At 35.8% G+C, this 18,926-nt stretch overlaps 1 protein-coding gene across 1 annotated transcript in view; it reads left to right on the plus strand.

Moving 5' to 3' along the window:
* The window catches only part of LOC126183220 (hippocampus abundant transcript 1 protein), a 122,534-nt gene extending 107,576 nt beyond the window's left edge, over positions 1-14,958 (plus strand). Inside the window, exon 12 of the mRNA XM_049925002.1 lies at positions 5,532-14,958. Coding sequence (XP_049780959.1) covers positions 5,532-5,629 — 98 coding nt within the window. The 3' untranslated portion in view covers positions 5,630-14,958. The remainder of the gene's footprint in view (positions 1-5,531) is intronic.
* The last annotated feature ends 3,968 nt before the right edge of the window (positions 14,959-18,926 follow it).

The following is an 18,926-nucleotide window of genomic DNA, read 5'->3' on the forward strand; positions in this document are numbered from 1 at the left end:
GCAAAATTACGAGTGATGGGCTTTCAGGCAGCTTCTACTTTTAGAAGCATAGGTACCAAAGCACTTTGCTGTATATACATAGATGCAAAGTGTGTCCCAGTTCCGTAAGGACAACTTCAGTGAAATTCCAAACTGCAATGCTATCTTGTCGTAAGTTGTGGCACTGTGATCCTTGAAGTTTCAATAACAGTCATGTACAAGGTAAAATGCTGCAGCAGGCATCACGGCCACAAATGTAACAGCTCATGTCGGACACTTGTAGGACAGTGGCAGTGGAGCAGCAAGGCAACATCAAACTTTACTTTAAGTTTTGTGTTTGAGGGTGAGAATACGTCGAATCTGACCCACATACCGAGAGGCAGGTTTGTGCTCTCTGTTCCACAACCCCCCAGTCCACAAAATGATGATTTTATGTGATTTTTTGGCCAGCAAATGAATTAACAGTCCTGGATCAGCCACTGTATTCACCAGATTAGATCACAGCCTAGTTTTGGTTGTTCCCAAAATTGAAGTTTGCAAGTAAGAACACTGTTGCAGTGCAATTAAGGACATCCAAGAAAGCTGTACTACTAAATGCAGTTCCAAGGAAGGACTACAGTGACTGTTTCAGAACACTTGTAAAAAAATTTCAGCTGTGTATTGATTCAGGGGGAAAGTATTTTAAATAAAAACAGTGATTTTGTACACATAATCCATGAGTTTTATTTTTCATAGCCACAGTCGTAATGGACCAGGGACACACTGCGTATTTGCAGTGTAGATTTAAAATTTCCATTAAAAGTAAGATTGATTGGTTTGTCCTTTATTTTGACTCGTTTTTTGTTCTTCTGTCTTCTTCATCATTAGCCTTTTAGTCAGTATTTTCAGGCCTATGAATGAGGCTTCACACAAGTTGAAATTCAGCTATGTCAAATGTCCCTTGATTGAGAACTTTCATTATATACTCATTGACGTCTGATGTTGACTTACGAAGAATAACTTGTGAAAAATAGACATAGGCGAATATGCATATTCATGTTTTCATGGCATAAAGACTGTTCCATAAATTTTCGGGCCACATAAATTCAGATTCTTCTTCTAATATTTTGGCTGAATACCATCCAGCCATCTTCAGAGTGACCCAAGGTGACTAACGCACCAACACTTGCTCCGTCCTTGCGTATACACAGTGGTTCTGTCCTCGAGTTTGAAGATGGTATTCAGCCAAAATATTATAAGAAGAAGCTAAATTTATGTGGCTGCACACCCCAAATTTTATGGAATAGTTGAATATGGCTGAATACTTGAGGAAAGCAGCACGTTTGAACTTCTGTAAGAGCTCTTCAGTGCCCTGTGATAATGTTCTCTGTCCACAATCTCATTCAACTTACAGTCATTGAGAACAAAACACATGCATTGCCAAGAGGAAATTATTGTATACCTAGCAGACTTTTCTACAGTAGTTCATTCAAGCAGACATTAAATTTCCTTATCGAATGCCTCCTTCCGTACAACAGGATTAGGATATGGCAATGGACAGAAATGAGTATGTTCTTTAATGCTGGATTTCTATTTGAAGCTGTTCACCATCACTGGTTGGTCAGAATGTACTTTTTTTATTCATTCAACATATCCTTCAAAATTTCTTCACTGATAACCCTGTCCTCTCCTTTAATGGATCAGCTAAACTTGACATTTTTGTCCTTAATCGTGGTAGTTGAAATGCCTAGTTGCTAATAAAAGATCTTGCTTTGTTAGATATGAGAGACGGTACTTCCTTGATGGTTTTTGGAAAAGTTGTTCCAGTTAAGGCTACTGTACTTGGACCCGGTATGATCATGATATCTTGTTCATTTCTTACAGCACTTAAGTGTGTCAGGGGCTGCAGTTCATGCTTAATTGCAGTGCTCCTTGTGTCAACAGTGCCAATCATGAGGATGTTTATACCAGGCATAATGACTTGTGCCTTCTTAAGTAGAACACACTCCATAATTGTAATTAAAGCTACACATACCCCAGTACTGCCATCTACCAAAGATTGTACTTTCATTCATAAGGATTCTAACATAATAGTCGGATACACAACATTATTCATGAATTCTTCAGGGGCTTGTTTTGCCAGTAGGGTTTTACATATCTGCTTTGAGTGAAGCATGAGTCACAATGAGCACACGCATCTTTGTTGCCATCAGTTTGGAGCGTTTTATCCAGACTGGCAAATTTGTCTGCAGTACATAATTCAAGCATACATTCAGTTTACTTATTAAATGACTCCTTCATTACAAAATTCCTATGCGTGAGTGAATGGACCTCAGTTTTGCATACGGCCTCACGGCCGCCCTTTCAGGACTGCTTTTATCTTTTTTGTAATAATTGATTACACTATTTGAGTCATGTCAGTGATCACTGCTTTTGGACAAATTTGAACTTAGAATTAATGTCAGATTTGGACCTGCATAATAAAGATTCATTATTTAAACATTTTTCTGTGATGATGAAAGCCTGCTCAATACTCCCACTTTCCTACTTGTAATCTTCATCAAACTCTACCTTCACTTCTTGGGTAGCAAGAGACTCTAAATTTGACCTGCTTAATAAGATTCCCAAGTATGCCAAAAATGTCCACATTCATTCCTTCTTAAACAGTGTTGGCATTTTGCCCTCTATAGTCCTTATTTTTTATGTTGTTACTTATTTGCTCAATGCAATGGACTAGTATAATTTCATGTACCACATTTGCTAACTCAACCAGAGTGGGGACCAATTGTTAGAGTATATGATGTCTGGTTTCATCATTCCAGTAGCTGAGTGGTCAGCGTGACAAAATGTCAATCCTAAGGGCCTGGGTTCGATTCCCGGCTGGGTTGGAGATTTTCTCGGCTCAGGGACTGGGTGTTGTGTCGTCCTAATCATCGTCATTTCATCCCCATTGACGCGCAAGTCGCCAAAGTGGCGTCAAACCGAAAGACTTGCACCAGGTAGTAGCTACCTGCTATCTGTCTTTGTGCCAAGTTAGTTGGAGGAGAACTTTTTCCATGTCCTGTAAGCTCTGTTTTCAGATGTAGTCCCAATGACAATTTCCATACTTTTGTTTCTTGAAGTTTTCCCAGTGGATTGAATATTCCATCATCTTTTGTGCACGCATCAGGGATATTATCAATTCTTGTTCTAATATTTTTGCTGACAAAACTTAAGCCATTCTCAGTGTGAGACACTTGCAAGATTTGTAAATCACTTTGGATTTCAGCTTTTGAAACCAAATTCCTTGCTGCTCTTTATTCACTGTCATAGCTTGCAGTAGGGCGTCTTCTTTTTGATCCAATATTATTTACTTCTGCATGCAAATCATTTGACAACTCATTAAACAATGTAGGTACTAGAGCTTCCATTTCAGTTTTTCACAATTCACTACACTCGGGTTGAACAATACCTACATCAAGAGATATTTTAGTAGTTCTTCATACTTCTCAAGAAGATTCAGTTTGTGCAAATTTAGCTTAAAGATATTGACATTCTCTCACTAATCAGGCGCTTTCTTAAGGTAGCTACCTCAGATGTCATTGTCCTTTTTATATTATTCTTTCCTCAGTATCTAACTTATTCTCTTTACAATCTTTCTTTGTGGAAGTAATTTTAGAATTGATGTTTTGTTCTGATTTTTCTAGATAAAATTTCTATGAAATTGCAGTTAAAGAGTTTACTTCATTCATTTCTCATTTTAAATCAGCAGATTTTCATCATTCTGTTCTAGCAATGTCGGAATTTGTCTTGCCGCGTGGAGTGGCCACACAGTTTGAGGCGCCATGTCATGGATTGCGCGGCCCCTCCTGCTGGAGGTTCGAGTCCTCCCTCGTGTGTGTGTGTGTGTGTGTGTGTGTGTGTGTGTGTGTGTGTGTTTGTTTTGTTCTTAGCATATGTTAGTTTAAGTAGTGTGTAAGCCTCAGGACCTATGACCTCAGCAGTTTGGTCTTTAGTGTCAGTGATGGGCTAGATGGCTTTCACACATTTAGAAAATTATTGGATATAATGTTGTTCATTCTTTACCTTTCTGCAACATAATGGTACTAACACACTATGAAAGAAAATAATTTTGAGGAGAAAACTTTTCAAGAGGATGTTTATCAAATGATCTGCGAAGCAGGCAGCAGTTTCATTGTTGAATAATCCCATATTCATAAAAAATAATTCAAAGGAAATGTGACTACATCATATTGGGTAGAGTGGCAAGAATGAACATTTTGGTTGTGGGCTGTGTAGTAACTGGTTGTCACAAATGGAAACCCTTTGTCATATCACTGTTCAAGGATAAAGTCCACAAACATGTGCAAGTACTTGCAGATTGAAGAGTCTAATTGATTGCCTCTAACTCTGTTGTTGCCAGACACAGTACTCTTCTCGCTACTTGCTGTGGACTAGGTGTTGACTGGAACTTAGCCTGGCATAGAACTGCCCTCGTGTCCATGTGTTGGCATATTTTGAGACAGGCTGCTATCAGTGGTGCAGAGAACTTACGTAGATGTTTCTTGCTACTTCATTCTCACTGGTGTGGCCAGCGATGTTCCAATAGCAAGGATCATCTTTGTGGTCTTGATAGCTGGTGCCAACACTCCTATTAACTACACCACAAACTGTAGTACAGAAGAAATATGATAGTTGTGTTGGTATGGCTATGGAAATTTCTTTTAGTTTAGCAGCAGCAAAATCTTCAGTTTCACCATTGAACACTGTGGAAATAGGGATTTGTTTATTCAGAAGTCCAAGTTCCTGTACCATTTTTATTGTTTCATCTCGTTTCAGTGATGCAATCACTGTGACAGATAGTTCTTACTGAAAACAGCTGTAAATTTGTGTCTGTAATCTAGGAATCACTGTCAATTTGTGATTTATATAGGTCTTACAGTGTTGTTATTGAGAGCCCTTTACTCATTTACAGCATAGTATACAATAAATGGTCTTATATTTTGTATAACACACTGTGAATTGCAGTAGTTTGAATTCACAGTTGCAAGTAATAATATAATACTTTTATTGACTCTTTATTCCAGTAATTCCTTTAATAAATAATGATTTTTCATCATAGTGTTTAGTACTGGCATCATAGTCTGTAACATTGCAGACACTGTTCTTAAGTTCATGTGTGTGCCCTTTCATTTGGTTTATTTTACAAGGGGCTACACTGAATAGAAATGCGCGTTTTGCCCGCATCTCGTGGTCGTGCGGTAGCGTTCTCGCTTCCCACGCCCGGGTTCCCGGGTTCGATTCCCGGCGGGGTCAGGGATTTTCTCTGCCTCGTGATGGCTGGGTGTTGTGTGCTGTCCTTAGGTTAATTAGGTTTAAGTAGTTCTAAGTTCTAGGGGACTGATGACCATAGATGTTAAGTCCCATAGTGCTCAGAGCCACTGAATAGAAGCAGTAGAAGATGTAGAACCTACATTACTCCTATTTTTAAAAAAGCACTCATATTTAAAACACAGAAGTTAATCATTATTACCATATCAACCTTCTGGTTTCTACTTTTTGGATATAATGACAAAATTTAATTTTTTTTCCAGGTCTCTCAATGGAGGTGCATTATGAAGTAGAGCGTAGCAAAAAGCACGATGGAGTGAGTCCCCTGTCACCACTTGTTGACAATTCTGCCATCCTGTAGCATAAGTGAAAGAAAAAGATGATGGCTTTGGTGCAAGGACTAGTACTGTTTCTTTGATTTTACAGAAGATAAATTGTTTGTCTGTTTCCAAACACACAAAATTTTGTTGTATCATTATCCTGTGTAAAGTATTCGTATTGAATACTACACTACATGTTAATTGTAATTGTTTTCTGTCTTGTTTGTATAAAAATAATGAATACATATTGTGTTCATTATACCAAGGAAATGTTTTATGGCAAATAACTGTTGTAAGAAAACTTTCAAGAACTGTTTATTAGCCCTGACATGGTGAGTCTACTTACAACAAAGTTGTTACGTGAATTCTGTGGTTGACACTGAGTGAATTGGACTGACCGATTGGCTCTCTATACAATATATGAGAAATTTTCCTGCCTATTGAAGAAAGTCAAATCACTTTAATTCAAGTGGAGTCATGTGGTCTTTGCACCAAAGTGTTTTTTAATGTGTATTAAAGTAGCTGGTGTGTATGAAACTATTTCTACTGCGGTGTACATACTGAAGTTAGGTGTAATGTTTCACAAAAAAAGTGAAAATTTCAGGTTTTGTGTTGGGACTTGCACAGAAAGTAAAAATGGATGATATTGTATGTAATATGTTCTGAGCACAGTATTGTGTAGTACAAAATGATGTTTGAGCAGAAATTCAGAGTGGTTTTAATGATCCCTGTACTTCTTTTTCTTTGTTTGTTGTTGTTGTTGTTGAAGTTGTTGTTGTTGCGGCTGTTGTTATTACTGTTGTTGTTGGCTTTAGTCCAATTTAAAAAAAATAATGTTATTTACGGTCTGTCTGAACCTGTTGTTACTGTGAAAGTACTTACCTCCTCATTTGCCCTCTGGAGAGGAGAACTGAAGTTACTGATTGCAACCCACAGAACAGATATAATGTGCAGTTCAGGTGGCAGGTTCTATATACACCATTTAAATACTGTTAATAGTTTGGTGTGTTTGTTTCAGGTATGAAAGAAATGTCAGACAAGTGTGCACAACAGTAAATGCTAATAGTCATTCAGTATTTAAATGATATGAGAGTGGTGATGTGTAGGTGGATGTCCCTAAATTAGATGAGTTTAGTTTGCAATAATACTACCACCAAAGCTGTTATTGTACTTACTGCAGTATATTTATCTTATTTGTTGTGTTAGAAGAGGACTCTTCCATTGTACGTACAAGAAAATGATAAAGTAGTGAGCGATATCACAAGATGTGTCTATGTAGTAAAATTGTAGTTAAAAAGCTGCAGTGATTTGAAAAGAATAGGAATTTGATGGAATGAAACTGGGAGAAAAAGAGCATTTAGTATCTCAGATTGGGCTTTAATCCAGGTATAATAAGAAACAAATCATTTTGAGACTGATTTACTAGTTTTATAATTGATTGTATTATACGTTACCGCTTTCAGTAAAACGTATTGTAAGACGATTTTACATATGAAGACACTGTGGTATTGATTGCATTTATTGTTCAGTAAGGAAATAAAAATTGGCATCCTGGGAATAAATAACTGCCTAATATTTCTTTGCGCTAATTTTTCTTAATGTGGCATGATGTGTTCATTTGTTTAGCATCGTGTTTCCACCAACCATCTAATTACTTTCTGTGTTGTAAATATTAGTCATAGCCATTGTTTGCATAAAATTATGTAATGCAAGGTTTGTCAACAGTCTAAGACTTGACACAGTTCAGGAGCATTATACTTAGGAGGAAGCACATAATAGCACTTCAGTGTGGCATCCATTTATAATAAGGTGTTAATTTGCTAGACATTGTATTCTGTCAGCCATATCTTACAAGGAGGCCTCTGTTCTAAAATCATCTTCACTTTTATTCAAGTTAATTATTTGTACCTATAAGCAACCTGGAAATAAACAAGGAGTTGGCAGTAGCCTAAAATGTAAAAAGAGGTAGGTTCTACTGTTATTGCACACCCATCACTTTATTGTGACTCTGTTGTGGAATATAATGGATACAGTGTAAGTACAAAAAGTAAGCACCAATAGAAGAAAGAAAAATGTCATATTAAGGAAAATACATTTTATGTGTTATATGTGTAAATTTTCTTTTTTGTGTTAATACTTACTGTTACAGTGTATCAGTTGTAAGTCTCTAAGAAACAGTGTTTGTGAGCAACTAAAGTGACATGATACTGATGAAATGTTGAATCAAAAATATCTTCAGCCATCTATGTTTCCAATTTTATTTTATTTTTACTATCAGTGTTGGCGTTACACTGAACGATGTGTAGGAAGACTCCCACCTCTTGTTCAAACAAAATAGGGGCCATAATACCCTCACTGGTATCCATAGACTTCTTTTTAACAAAGCGATCCCTTTGATCACCACTCCCAAATGCATGTTGTCTGGCTTGTATTTCAATTGTACAATCGATGGGATACTTCTACATGTTGGTCAGGGGGCCTGAAGATGGCATAGTGTAATGCTGAAAGTGGTAGCAAAAATAAAATAAAATTGGAAATATAGACAGCAGAAGATGTTTTGATTTGACATTTTATATTGAACAGCTGAGGTTGCGCAACTATCCTGTATAAAGATGAATTTATAGAGACGTAATACTGATCAGTCTCAGTGTTATGTGCACACACTTTATTTTAGCCATCCAACATTTTGGTCTCTGTGTGCAAAGTGTGCTTTTGTTCTCATACTACTTAATGTCAACTAGAAGGACAACTTTCATTGTTTCATCTGGTAAACAGTGGAAATGCTACCCATAGAAGATTCTAAACCTGAATCAATATAAAATTTTGTAACTGTAACTTTGTCCCGTTTTCAATTTTTTATGCCTTTCTTTCAAGATATAGAAATGGCCATAACAGTCAGTCGACTTTTTGCACATAATCATTGAATATGATTTTTGTTAAAATTGCGATCATAAGCAAAACAGTCAATTTATATTCTAATAGAAATATCAAAATGTAAAGATTGAAACTGGTGCATTTATGTAGCTAAAACTCAATCAGTATTTCGTGAAGCCACCATGTGCTTTAGCACATTGTAGTGGTACATCAGAAAAACACTGTGTGTAGTCATTAAGTACTTACCTCCCAGGGTGCTTCACTGGTAATGACTATTGCAAGATATACATGGATAATGCTATATAACCATATTTGTTCAAGAAGGCATATAATGCATCATTGATTTTATTCAACTCTGTGTGAATGTCTTTAATGGCTTCTCAAGAGACAGATAGTATGCCAGCAGTGCAAATACTGTGTTATGGAACCTTACTTATTTACTCCTATCGGTATGTCAAATTGCAATTAATTCAGTGATCTGCCGATTCCTTTATGATCATGCATTTTTTCTACAAATATATAATTGTAAAAGTTTTCCAGTAATGATCACGAATGACCACATATTATTGTGTTATTAAATGCTCCTCCCACATATTCAGATTTACATGTAGGAAGACAATTATGTTGAGCATATTCCGTACTTATAGAACATGTATTAAGAATTGAGAGTTCTGTATTTTTTTTTTTTTCAATTTATTTTTAAGCATTTGTGTCCCATATTCAAGCATCTCTTAAAGTTCTGAACATCTGCTTTTCACCAAGTGTATATCAGCTGACATATTTAGATTTGTAATCCTGTTTTCCTTCCTGAACTCCATCACACTTGTGAAACTGTTAACCTGGTATCATGTTGTAATGAAGGGGGGAAATAATCTTATTTGCAGTACAGAAACATGCTCACTTCTACTACATGTTCTGCTGATCTCATTCTGGACTACCGAGCGAGGTGGCGCAGTGGTTAGCACACTGGACTCGCATTCGGGAGGACGTTGGTTCAATCCCGTGTCCAACCATCCTTATTTAAGTTTTCCATGATTTCCCTAAATTGCTCCAGGCAAGTGCTGGGATGGTTCCTTTGAAAGGGCATGACCGACTTCCTTCCCTGTCCTTCCCTAATCCGAGGGGACCGATGACCTCACTGTTTGGTCTCTTCCCCCAAACAACCACATCCCAACCATTCTGGACTGACATAGTACTGTTTTTTTGTCTCCCCCAGATATACTCTAAAGCATTTAGATGCACTTTATTTTTATGCTGCTTGATAATGAAATTCTAACAAATTATTAATGGCTTATTGCCCCCCTCCCCCAAAGCAGGATTTCCGTTGTGCATAAAGCACAGTATGTGGCACATACTATTATTCGAAAGTAGCTTATAGTGTTATATTTTTCCCATTGTTTATCATGTTTACGGCTTGAGTTAATCACATATTTCTGATGATTTATTCTCAGTTTCAAGCAGAATACTGACTTGGGTGCCATTTTTAGAACATTATTTGTTTTGCAGTGTATGTGACAGTGAAGATATGACATAAACCAAAGTATACAGAATATTAAATATAGTGTAAGACTTTCCTGGCAGTAAAAAGTGATGGACTGTGTCATTTTACTTGACCAAAAATTGTGTCACAGAGCAATTCTTTTGAAGCAGTGTTGCATAAGTATTTAGTATTTGGCTGTGAATTTCTTCATTTATAACTTATATTGGTTTAAATTTCATTCTACATTTAATTTTTATTTTCATGAATGTAAAATGCAGATACCTATGAACAGTGTTAACCTACCAAACATGAAATACGTGATTTTCTCTCTCTCTCTCTCTCTCTCTCTCTCTCTCTCTCTCTCTCTCTCTCTCTCTTTCCCCCTCCCTCCCTCCCTCTATACACACTTTCACTTGTTTATGTTTTGGACCGTAAAACATTTACTTTATGTTGGAGAAATTGCTTCCTTGTTTAAATCCTTATATGCACTTATAACAGCTGAGTCAGTAATGTAAACATTAATGAAGCAGTGCCTTTACAATTTCGAGATAAATAATAGGGGGCATTCTGTCCTGAATGGGAGTAATAAATAAATATCAGGTTCAGTGAGGGAAATTAGAGCACTGTAAAACTCGACTCCAGTCAGTGCCTGGCATTAGAAAACAAAGATGTCATGAAAGCATTTTCTGTCTAGAGTAAGCTGAATTTATTGTAATATTGTGTGTTGACAATGAATGACATTGAAATCATAATCTGATCTGCTTTCATACAATACTTTTTGCATGTAACTACTTTAGTATGTGAGACGCAAATTAATAAGGGTGTACTTCAGGTTGATGCTTGAGCAAGCACACAGTATTTTACTTCAAAATAGTCAGTGATTCTGTCAAGTCTTATTGGAAACTGTGTTGCCATTTTATGATTGCCCAAACGAGTGCTCTGTCTAAGTGGTCATGAATGAGACTGGAAATGTGTTTTGTTAGCTGAAACTATCTTAAAACAGCAGATTTTTGTGAGGATTTATTGTTATAGTAAAGTTCACATGTGCTTGAATGGTGTTTAGGAAGTCGAGGAATATCATGTGTTTGAAGGTATGTTTTTGAGGGCAAGTCATGTTTGCCAGCTATGCTCTGAAGATAAATACAAGTTAAAGAGTTAGGTACAATGTTTTTGTTTACTCTTCAGATCTACCTCTGCAGGTTGAAATCTTTTAGTTTTACATATATTCAACAAGTAAAATTACTTTCATCACATTAAAAATAATAATAATAATAATCTGCTCAGCATATCTGCTAAAATTTGTGAAAGGTTTTGTTTGTGTTTCCAGTTTCAATCTCAAGCTGACAAATATGACATTCAACAAAACAAGAATTAACCTAAGCCTTTCGTCATATGCATTTGATAATTTTTTTGCAGCTAGAAAAATCAGTCTCATTTTTGCTTTCAGAATTCAGTAATAAAGAAAAATTTATAACTGGCAACAAATAGTGGTAAAGGGCAACTGAACTACAAATTGTGGTGAAGATAGAATATCTGTGCAAAAATAACATGAGATAATTGACATGATTGAAGCTCACAGTGATTTTTAAAATCCTGAGAATATGTAGACCAAAGAAATGGAGAGAGAACAGACAAAAGGTAGTGTAAAGTAAGAATAATGTGTTACACAAGATGGTACCTTCATAAGAATTTTTAATAATAAGGAAAATATAATTTTGTTACTTCTGTCTTGACTTAGACTAATTCAGCACCAATTCTTCTGTTGGAAACTTTGTCTCAGCTGTGCTAATGTTACATTGACAGCAGGACAACATATGCTAAATCTACAATAATTAGACAGGATTTTTAAAACCAAAGTTATCCTTTGCTCTAGAAGATGTATGCAGCTAGTAGAGCCATCAGTGTTCAGTTCATAATTTTCCACACATGAAAGTTTAACTTGCAGGTTTCGTTGCGTTCAACAGCCTGTATAGTTAGTATTTACAGTGTGTCAATGAGTTAAATGGATGTGAAATTTGCAAGCTACTGGGGGAAATCAACTTTACAGCCATATTTATCAAACAATAATGTATACAGTTCAAGCATAGTGGGAATAGCTTTGTTGTTTCTTTCAGTTTAGTGTTGATAATCTTTTGGTCATTGTAAGAAAATATTGTCCTAAAATATCAGATCTGGTGATTACTTATACCAATTTGTTTAAGTGATACAACTCATAGCTGAAAATATCTCTGGATCTGTATGTTATAATAGGTAATGTACTTAGTTAGATATGCAGTTTAAGATACATTTGTTTATGCATTAAGTATGAAACCAGAGTATGAGTTTTCTTTTGTTCAGTTATCCGGTTTTATTCTGTGATAAAGTTCTTGTGAATATAACATTTTTATTTCAGAACAATAAGTAATGTATGCAAACTGCAAGATTGAAGATGTGCAGTTGAGCTAAGGAAGTAGAAATGTAACATATTTTGGCCTAAATGTCAGTCATCCTCATTTCAAGATAATTTGTTATTCACATCGGCATATTATGGAAACATTTCCCTCTGTAATTTCAATAATTTTTGATGAACTAGAGAAGCATGCATATTTTTGAGTTCATTAACTTAAAATGCCACAGAGATTTGGCACTGCATAAAAATGTTGGTGCACTGTTTCACTTCTGAGTGTGAAACACCCCTTTTGGTAACACTAAATAAGATGCGTATAGAATGACCTAATTTGATTATCCATGTGTAGATGAGCCATATTCAGAGTGATGTCACATATTTCCGCTGGCAATAGCAAAATCACATAGGAAACTATTAAAATGATCTCTAATGTTCCATAATAGAGGAAAAAATTAGCTGCAGGTAGCAGTAGTGATTTTAAACAATAAATATCAGCTTCTAAATTTGTATACTTAATTGAATGTTTTGCAAATCATAAGAAATCATCATTTTTCATTCATTTAAATAAGGAATGATAAATAGTTCATGACTAGCTTTTTCTTTTATTAGTGCTGTTTGACATTATAGTATTATTTTGTTTTGATCTCTTTTTGTTGCAGTTGGTAACAAAAATTATTTTAATGTTGAAGTAAATGTATAGTATTCTATTTACATAGCTAAATTTGCAGCCTCTAAACAGAACTTGTTTTTTAATCTGTTTGTGATCTCCTCGAAGCTCAAATTTTTCGTGAGATAGTTATTTAGTGAGACCACTTTGAAATAAGACTTTAGTATTGCAGAACGTGTAGAATTTGGACATGGCCAATTTAAGACAGTTTCTTGTGTTGTAATTTTAACATCACAAAGCTGGTCAACTCCTTTTGGAGTGTAAAATGCAAAATGAAATACTGTAATTTTTTCTTAAACTATCAAGCTTAAACAGATTAGAGAAGAAGGATATGAGTGAGAAGTAGAGGAAGTTACTTGCTGGAACCTTTCCCTCATTTTATTGTTTCCCATCCTTACTTACTCCTCTGCCCAATTTTTATTTCATTTTTGTATTACTTTTGGTTATTACTTTTCTTTAAATGACTTACAAGTATTTATATTATGGCTTCTGACTTTAAATACTGTGCTGTATTTATTGTTAAATTTATAAAGAACTGGTACTGTGTTTGCTCTTCTTTCATTAAAATTTTAGTGTTTTGCTTTTCTTTGAGAATATGTCTTTGATGATAGTTTACCAGTAAAGTTTCTTATCAAATTATGTTTCTTTCTTGCCAGAATACATAGCACGAAAAATTTGGTATTAAGCTTCTTTTAAGGCATTCTTGTGTATCTTGTTTGGGCTTCCACAGATCAGGCAGTAAATTTGTGTGTTGCCAGTTTGCCTTCACTCATTTTCGCATTGATCTTAATATGACTGTATTGTTACAGCCAGCTTAACAATATGAGTTGATGTTTACATTCAACTACAGAATTGTTTACTATTGATGTAAATGGACATGTTTCAACTGCTTTTAGTATTTTAACTGTGTGATATTTTTGTTAACTTTGTTTCTGTAGGTATTGATGATGCTTTTTCAGTATTATATCATGTTCACCTGTTTTGCACATTGAATATCTGTAACAAGACAGTAGCAGAATAAGGTGATGCACAGTGTGGTGTTTCATAAGTGGAATTATGCGTGGGATCTTTCCATCAGATGGAGTTACACGTTCAAAGTATATGTACAGTCTGACTGTTATACAGAATTGTCATCCTGTGTAACAAGTAGTATTTGGTAACTAAACTTTATGACTGTTGCAGAGAAAGTAAATTGACCTATTTTTATGACAGTACCAGTATTAATGTTGTGATTGTATCTGATACATTATTGTCATGGTTGTGGCTCCAATTTTATTTTAAAAGATATTGAAACAGAGAGGCAATATGTGTAAATAATATAATGTGTGCTTAATATAATGGTAAATAGCATTTATGAGTGACTGCTTTTTCATAAACATCTGCATTTCTATTGCATAATAATCACCAATTTTTAAATCCAAGGAGCAGTCATTTTTAGTTCAGTATACTGAAGTGTCTTCCTCAATGTATCAGATTAGTCATTGAGTGCAATTATTAACTCAAATTATATGTAATCAAAATAGGTATCACAGGATTCTCAAATAAATGACAAGCCTTTTATTTTCATTGTAATGGTTTATTTTTTATTTCCTTGCATTATTTTCTTTACTCAATCAGCAGTGCAACATCACGTGAGAAAGTTGTGTGTGTGTGTGTGTGTGTGTGTGTGTGTGTGTGTGTGTGTTTTATTGGCTATAGGGTTTGCAAAAGTCTATTTTTTTTATTGGAATGTACTTCCATGAAATTAATGTCTAATGTCATTGCAAGTTTTTGTTTGGGTTCACCACCTGAATGATGTGTGTTGTAAAAGATGAATTGCTTTTTGTTTTGTACAAATGACCAATTGTGTATACTACTTGAATAAAATGAAATAATTGGTACTTGAGAAGAACTTTGTAGTGCCGTACAAAGACGTCTTGTAAATGTGTTGTCTAGGAATAAAATTCACCTAAAATTTTGTCTACCAGAAGTATTTTCTTCCTATGTACATCAGATTCCCAATTAATTTTACTATTTGTCGGTGGTTATAAGGTTTTCAGTTGACATCGACAAATTATAGTCTGAACAACTCCTGTTGACGTGTTGTTGCTACTGAAATGAAAACAGTGTGTTCCATGCTTGCCAGATGCTGTGTGTTTTTCATCTCATACCAGTTGAAGCTTCAAAGGTTACAAAATAACAAAACTTCTAAATTGTAACTAGAAAAGTATCTGTGCTTTCTATAAGAAGGGTGTTAAAACCAAAAATTGTATTCTGAGGGAATTTTGATTTGAACCTTTCACAAACATGGCAAATTGAATTATTATGAAAAAATACACTCATTGCCACCAGTATGGCTTCAGCTAGGATGACGAGGTGGATTGTGTGTTGGCAGCCGTGTAGATGGTAGCTCACATATGAAATGATTACATTTTAAGCTGTGAAGGACCTACATATATTGCACTACACAGTCGCAAAATGTACATGTTAGTATGGCATCGGGGCCCCAGACATCATGGCACAGAATTGTACAGATCTTGGATGTAACCCTGTAATATTCCATCGCATGCTGCTTGCACTGCAGCACACAGATTGGTGGTTGGAGATGGAGTCCTAATGACACGCTCCATGCCACCCCACAAATCCTCGATGGGAGAGAGATCGGACTATGCCACTGGCTGTGGCAGATTATCCACAGTTGCAGGGCATGCTTGGCATGTGGCAACAATATGAGGACAAGAGATGTCTTATCAAAATCTGGTATTGTCATGGGCATTCATAAGAGCAGAGCTACTGGTTGCAGGACCTCATCTGTGTCACAGAGCCCATTATGAACAGTAATGTTGAATGGGCACCATAGGACATTGCTATAGACACTGTTGTTCCAAGTTGGCAGGATGTGTGATGGGAGACCACAAACCACTCTTCGCACTGCTCATCACTGTCACTCCAGTCGTGGACTCGGTGGTTGTCACGTCCGATACAGGAACAGGACTCATTCAAAAGATGACCCATTGCCAGTCTGCAGGGACTTATGTCCATCGGCCATTGCCAACATCAAGGGGGTCGGGTGCAATGCTGTGGGGGTGTGCAGTAAACCTCACATTGTATAACCACTTGTCAGTAGTCCAACACTTATAGGATGAATAGAAAGCAAGACAGCCCACTGAATGACCCCTGAAATTGCTATTGGAGCTGTTCATTCATGGTGGCCAATCTATTGGTGCTACCTCCTTATGGTGTATGTTGGATGTCCAGATCCTAAATGTTGTGCATGCGTGCCTTACTGTATCTGTTGTGGCGTAGCAAGACAGCCACGCCACTCGGAAGTAGCCGAAAGGCACGCGTACACACACGCCGACTGGCGTGAAGTCTGGAACAGGATAAGTTATGAATACACTAAAGAAAAGTATGCAGCTCCTCGGGTACTTAACTTTGTTCCATCATTGTGGTACATCGCTCTTGACGATACAAGTGAGACTATCTCCAGATACGGTTAATTACAATCACTGTAAGGCAAATGGCGCCTTGCTAGGTCGTAGTCATGGACTTAGCTGAAGGCTATTCTAACTGTCTCTCGGCAAATGAGAGAATGGCTTCGTCAGTGTAGTCGCTAGCAAAGTCGTCATACAACTGGGGCGAGTGCTAGTCCGTCTTTCTAGACCTGCCATGTGGTGGCGCTAGGTCTGCAAGTACTGACAGTGGCGACACGCGGGTCCGACATGTACTAATGGACCGCGGCCGATTTAAAGCTACCACCTAGCAAGTGTGGTGTCTGGCGGTGACACCACAGTATCTATTACCACCAACAAGTAAAATTAATAATTCATATTATCTCCTACAGTGTTTCTCCAGTTTTATTTTATTCGATTATTTATTTGGCTTTTATTGTGTATCAAGAAGTGCACAAGAAAATTACATTTAACTTGCAAGATGCTGATGAACTGGAAACATTTTAGTGGATTTTGACTTGTTTATTTATTATACATCATCAATTTTCATTTTCTTCATTCTTTTTCATGACATACAACATATACATAAAACATGAAAGTGAGCTACATTTACCTTGAAGTTTGCAAGTAATTTGAATGCAAGACAGGTGATAAAAATTGAAATTAATAACTACTTTCCAGTTGTATCAGGGTAAAATTCTATTTTGTTGGCAGTTGTCTTTAGACCTTAATATTGGTGAAATATTGTTCAGATGAATTCTGAAAGAAGTGAGTCCAACTTCTTTTACCTTGATATCACTTGTGAAGTATTGTACGCTTTTGCTGAGGAAAGACTGGTGGCTTTCTTGCTTCTAAAACTTGTAGGTTAAATGATGAATCACCAGTGAGTGTTGTTTAGTAACACAATGTTAAGGCATACATGTTTTATGAAACGAAACCATTTCACATTCCTCCTTTTGAAAGATATTAGTATTCATTATTAAATTACTAATCTAATTCATTATTTGTTGCTATGTTGTGGTAGAGCTGAGTGTTACAGATTGTGGCCTATAGGCATATTACATATAGTCACTAAGTTTTAACTTAGAATGTGTGTCATCTATTCTTCACACCATTTTATTTAGTTGTCATTTAAATTCTTGTTTTATGTCCTTTTTTATGTTTTACAGTCACAGGTTGTGAAAGTAGTTCATTGGATTGTTGCAATTGTTGCATTCATAGTTCGGGATGAGTAACAATTCTTTATTCATTATTTCTAATTGCCTCACAGGCCAATGTTACCTAAATTGTGCCAATGTGACATGCTGCATGCATGGTAAAAACATTGTTGGAGAGAGTTTTGTTCTGTATCAACTGCCTTGTTTGTATGCAGCTTCCTGTGTTCATATATTTCTAAAAATATGTAAATAGTGGAATTCAAGTAATACAATACATAGAGATCACTTATTAACTTAGAAATTGAAGAAATCTATAACAATGGTGGAGAACTAGTTTGCTTTGTCTAAAACAGTGAATTTTTAGGAGATGGCTGTTATTTATGTCAACTGGAGAGTGATAGCTACGTTGATGATAGTAAAGGTGGATGGGGCTACGCTGAACCTAGTGCACAAATTGTGATTAGTCTGGTTCACAATTCAGATGAAATATAGCAAGGAAAGAGATAAGAGTCTACTGTAGACTTTCCACAGAGGCCTGTGTTCCAAAGCGTTTCAAAAATTTCATACAGAAACACCGATTTTGTAATTTATAAAAATTGATATTTCACAGTGAAACACATTATTCATAAATGGAGACTTTAGCAGTGTGTGATGAGTAATATCAATTCAGTGAGCTACCCTTTTCTGTGGATTATGAAAATATTATGCATTTTATGAAAACTAGAAATATTGGTAAACGACATCCTTAGAATTATATGCACAGTTCCCAAATAACTAGCTAATGTTAAATTTATACCTATTTGTAAAGATGAAAGTACAAGCTGTTGCACTCCTTTAAGTGGTAAGTGTATTTGTGAAATTATAAAAAAAAAAAAAAAAAAAAAAACTAAATTGTAGTAAATTTATTCTGGTTACTGGCTGTAATTAGATTGCTGTCTCAACTCCATTATGTGAAAATAATGACTATTTATTTATCCATATGTCATTCTCTGTTTGAAAGTTAAAAAATGTTTAAATCTTGTGAAGATTAAATATTTTGTGAAACTGTCATACATATCAGAAACTAAGAGACTGGATTCAACTGTGTAGGTAACGTAAACGTAACGTTTCTAAAATTGAAACTATGTAGCAAGAAAACCTCCAAGCTGTTACGAACAATGCTTCATTCCCCCAGCCCACTAACCTCTTTTTTGCATAATTGTATTGAAAGAGTAAATTTATGTTAGAAAAATTATCATTAAGAAATTGTAGGTAGACATGAGTGCAGTCCCTATTAAAAATATATGTCAGATTGGGACCCTGGATATCATAAGTGAAAGCATAAGTGACAATGGAAGTTTGAG

Source organism: Schistocerca cancellata, chromosome 4, assembly GCF_023864275.1.
Source record: "Schistocerca cancellata isolate TAMUIC-IGC-003103 chromosome 4, iqSchCanc2.1, whole genome shotgun sequence".
Taxonomy (NCBI): domain Eukaryota; kingdom Metazoa; phylum Arthropoda; class Insecta; order Orthoptera; family Acrididae; genus Schistocerca; species Schistocerca cancellata.